A 5,108-nucleotide genomic window follows, 5' to 3' on the forward strand; every position below is an offset into this window, starting at 1 on the left:
AAGCAGATTTTCCACGTACCATGTAGATTAAACTGAAACCCCTTGCTTCTTGATGGCATAGGTACTAAAGGTATGTATGCCATCAAACAGAAGTGAACAAATTAATGGAGTAAAAAATCTAGTGAGGGTGGCTGCTAAATACCAGGGTACCACTTGTAAGGCCAAAAATCCTTGGTGGTAGAATATATGTACATGCACCAACCCACCCACCCACCCTCATCATGGAGTGGGCTTTGTCAGAGAACAAAACAGGCCCACAAGGAAGGGGTGGAGTGGTTGGTTATTCACTGCTGTCAGGAGGTGAGGATACATTTGTACCTGAAGCCATGCATATGATTAAAAGGCCAAGATGTTTAGTGACAAAGTATTGTCTTTGCCATATTTTTTTGTTTCCTAGGCATCACCTCTCCTAGAACTGTGAAAAACATGTTGTCATTTTTTGAGGAAATCTTTACATAAAGATCTTTTTGATCTGAAGATGAAGCAGGTTGTTTTGCCTTGTCAGTGAAAGGCGGAATACTGGATCTGAGCCAGTACTCTTGTTCTTCTGGAGCCAGAGCAAGTTACTGTAACTTCCACATATCTCAAGTCATTTACAGCAAGAATAAGCTTTTATCTCTATTGCAGTATGATTATGGATTACAGTAAAGGGCCACTGTTCAGTGTTTAGTCACTGTCATGACTAAAAGATTGAAGAAATGCAAATAAAAATAGGTTCTCTTGCCAAGATTAGGAGGCAGTACCGTTTGTGCTGTTTGGTATTCATCCCAGCTAGGTACCTCCAAATATCTGCAGTTTATGCTTGCAGCTTTGGTCACATCAAATGTAGAAGTGCTGTATTGAACACTGGATGCTCCCTGAACAACTGGACTACTATTGCTTTAGTTCTTCAAAAACAGCTGGCAGTGTCTTTAAGCCTCTGTTTAAAATTACTAAAAGAATTTGAGTGGAAGGTTAGAAAAAAACAATAGGAAGAAATCGTGTTTACTGAGGGATAACAAGATATTTCTTCAGTCTACACGAAGTTACATGTAGAAGTTACATGGTAGAGTGTCTACAAATAGCAACCAAACAAGGTTCAGTAGCTGAAATGACATAAATTTGTGGTGAAGACAGAAATTTGGAAAAGTGTGGCTGGGTGGTTTCAAGAAGTGGTGGGAGGTTTCAAACAACTGACGTGTTCTGTTGTGGAGCCTTAGTATACAGATTGACTGTCTGCTTTCATATGTTTAGGAGTTAATTCTGGGAAAGCAGTAGTTACACCAGCAATTGTTTTGGAGCAGCAGTACAGTTTTGATGTTGTTCCCTCATGGTTTGTCTGGACTGTGTATTGGCTTAGAGCAGTGAACTCATCTGTTTTGGAAATGGAAATGTTCTGCTTCAAATGCAGTACAACACTTGATAAACAATGAGATTGCAAAACAATGTGGGAACAACTTCATAATCTTTTAGCATGTGCCTTACACATGTGTGCCAGTTGTGAGTTTACCACAGATACCCATGATACCTGAAGCAGTGAATGCTACAAACAGGCACGTATGCACCTCCGTGTTTCCCCCTTGTGTTCTTTCCTAATCTGTCTGTACTTCTAGTTGGAAACTCCTTCCTTCCTTTGCTTGTTTGAGCTTCATCAAACCCTTTACAGTATGCCGTATGTCTTTTCTTACTTCTTTAAATCTCCATTCAACTACTTCCTTCTAATGTTGATGGTCAACCTCTTCTGTGCATCAAAACACCTCTGCTTTGCAGAGCTGCTGTGGAGAAAACGGTACCTATAACTCCAAAGGTGCAGACGACAGACCATCAGCACCTAGTCTGCTGCATGAGGCTTTTTATCTGGCAATCAGACAACCAAGCACACAGGCCACCTCTGCTCTTTACACAGAACAGACATGAGAGCATGAGCATTGTCCATATATAAATATGGTCTCATGACTGAGGGATGTGGGTTAGTCAGTATCTCTCCTACTGTCTATAGGTATATGGATGGTCCAAATGATATTGTGCTGTCTTGGAATGACTGACCACCCTATCTGAGACGAAGTACTGGTTCACCTGAAATGTCTATCAGGCACTTTCAGCACAGCTGTATAAACTGGCCTCCTGATGTTTCTATACAGCATCTTGCACTGCACATTCTTGAAACCCAGAGTGGGGAGGTGGACTTGACAGCAGTTACCATACTGTCATTCTGAAATATCCTGCAAAACAAAACTAGGTCTTTTCAGGTGAGATTCTATATGGGTGAGGGTGAAGAGGGCACTTGTGCAACAACTCACAAGTGCTCTTCTGCTTCACTAGGTTGTTTGGTAACGTAGACTTAGTTACTGGCCACCTTATGCAAGTGTTCTCCAAGTATGAACCCAAGCCTTAATCCACAGGTGTATCCCGATGAAGGCAAAAAGCCTCTTGAGGTCATCTATGTGGTTTGGTGCATCCTTTGGTTCTGAGCTCCCTTCCTGTTTACGTATCCGTGTTTCCCGTGGTGGAAGCCAAGTCATGAAGACTGTGGTCCATAACCAGCTCTTGGCTTTTAGAGTGCAGTCCCTAGGACTCAGCCATCGTGAGAATCTGAGGATGAGGACAGTGAATTACAATGCCCACAGAGTATAGTCACAGAAAATGTGGTTATGCAGTCCTTCAGGGGAATGCAGATCTTCAAATCAAAGAGGACTGCTGTGAAAATAGCCTACATTCATTGGCTTGTCGTCCATGAAGACAAATTTGATTGTTTCCTTCTGACATGTGGTAGTTATCAAGTAGGAGGGTTAAAAACGGACAGAATCAAACTGATCTTCTATAGTAATTGGGCGCTTTTAAAACAAGCTCCTGTCTGCTTGCATTATCTGAAAAGTTCTTAGTAGTTCATTTACTTAATTTACAAACAGGTACCAATACAGAAATTGGTAAAATTCTCCAAGATTATGGTGGCATTTCAGAGAAATTGAAGGGTCTAATGTCCTCTCTTGAGAAAGAAATATAGTATTCTTTCTAGAACTTCTTAGAACTAACTTTCAGGATAGATTTTTCCTCATGCTAATACTGAAGAAAATTAGTAGAAATATTGTTAACATTTAAGTAGAACTAATCTATGTGCCCGTTAAGAAATTTCCTTTCATATTATTGTATAGATAAAGATTATTACTTGCTTATTTAGTTGTATAAATAACATCTCTCATTTACCAAGGTAGTCTCCATCTTCTCTGGCAGTTAGCAAATTGATACGTAATTACTAATGCTAGGAGAAGTAAACTATTTTTTGTTTCTGGATGCGGTGGATTTAATATTCTCTGTTTGGATAGAGAACTGTTTTGAAGGAAAAAAGTTAAAATTATCTCTTAAAAGTAGAATTCAACAGTATTTGAATTATTCACTCTGTGGTTTTGAATGTTTTCATTATATGAATTAGTCTGTAAATTCATCATTGTGTTGATCTAATCTATCTCATGAGGATGTAATTAGTGAATATCTAGTTGAAAGGATTACAGTAAAATATTACCACAGAAGACATTTTACATAAGGCATCTACACACCTTGATTACTAATGACACTTACTAGCTGCCTAACAATGTGTTTAAGTGGCAAGGTCTGCTTACATGTGTGGCTTCATTTTCTAATGTAGCTTATGTCCTATTAGTCTTGCAATATGCCCTTAAACATCTGGATATCTACTCAGACTCTTTGCTGAGATGCTCATTCTACTGGATTTCTCTGTATTGAAAGAGAACCATCTGAAGGACTGAAGTTACAGGTGCAAAAAGGCAAACCTTTATCTGGTGTGTGAAGTGACTTTTTTCTAGAAGCATGTCACTGGCATTTTCTTGGTAATTTAAATAAAAAGCAAGAATTTTGGAGGTGGATTCAAAACAATGAAATGGATCTGCCCACAAAACCCAAATCTTGTTTGCTCCTAGTAATAAGGAATGCTGCCTTCCAAGGAAGATTACATAGGTAACATGTAGCCAAAAACTCAAAATGGAAGGGTAAGAATACTGAATTTCCATCCTAAATTTCTTTTGATTTAGCCCATGCAATTACGGCCACAAGACATAAGGATGCAGAATGTGACAATTATCTGAGTTTCTATGAAAGCCATCTTGTTGAATGATGCAAGTAAACAGTGCATTCATTCCTTCACAATTGTATTATTCTTTTTATTGCACAGACATCTGATGTGGAAACTGGTATATTGTCAGTTAAAAAGAGAAACACATCTGGCAGGAATGAGAGTGGCAGTTTCTCTCTTTAAAATGTTAGCGTATTTGTTTTTCTCTGTGGAAGTTAGGGAAATATACACCTTACATACGCATATATATGTATTCCTGCGAGCTCTGCTGACTGAAGAGCTCAGTGTGGTACTGGGGTCGTGCAGCATGTCACCAGAATTACTTACACTGCTTTCATTACTGCTGCTTTGGGATAACATGACTAGTATGTGATATATGACTGTAGTTTGTTTTCTGAACAAGCACTTTGGCTCAGTGTATTAAAGACAGTATTTTAAATATTTCTCTTTAGGTTTTACAGGGTGGCTGACTGGCATGGCAATCAATATTCATTCTGATCATATCCTCAGAAATCTGAGAAAACCGGGGGAATCTGGTTACAAGATACCAAAAGGTGAGTAAAAATGTTACAGAGATTTATATAGCAAAAGAAGCATTTCTCATGTGAGGTGAGGCAGAGAGAGCTGTGACTGCTCAGCCTGGAGAAGAGAAGGCTCAGGGGGATCTTGTCAATGTGTGTAATACTTGATGGAAGGGAATAAAGAAAAGAAGACAGGCTTTTCTCAGTGGTGCCCAGAGACAGGACCAGAGGGACTGGTCACAAAATTCAAGCACATGAAATTCAGATACAATTTCTCACTGTCAGAGTGGTTAAATACTGGAATGTGGTGCTCAGAGAGGTTGTGGAATCTCCATCTGTAGGCATACTCAAAACCAGACTGGACATGGTCCTGGGCAACCTGCTCTGGCTGATCCTGCTTGAATCACAGAATCATAGAATCATCTGGTTGGAAGAGACCTTAAAGATCATTGAGTCCAACCGTTACCCCTGTACTGCCAGGGTCCCTACACCATGTCCCTCAGCATCACATCCACACGGTT

The 5,108-nt window shown here is 39.6% G+C and overlaps 1 protein-coding gene across 1 annotated transcript in view; it reads left to right on the plus strand.

Annotated features, from left to right (window-relative positions):
• Positions 1–4,620, plus strand: part of LOC104500408 (3-oxo-5-alpha-steroid 4-dehydrogenase 1-like) — a gene marked incomplete at both ends in the record, with an annotated part of 5,304 nt that extends 684 nt beyond the window's left edge. Inside the window, one exon of the mRNA XM_010144047.1 lies at positions 4,528–4,620. Within this exon, the coding sequence (XP_010142349.1) occupies positions 4,528–4,620 (93 nt within the window). The remainder of the gene's footprint in view (positions 1–4,527) is intronic.
• Between the last annotated feature and the right edge of the window lie 488 nt (positions 4,621–5,108).

The sequence above is a fragment of the Buceros rhinoceros genome, unplaced genomic scaffold, assembly GCF_000710305.1.
Source record: "Buceros rhinoceros silvestris isolate BGI_N320 unplaced genomic scaffold, ASM71030v1 scaffold10969, whole genome shotgun sequence".
NCBI lineage: Eukaryota > Metazoa > Chordata > Aves > Bucerotiformes > Bucerotidae > Buceros > Buceros rhinoceros.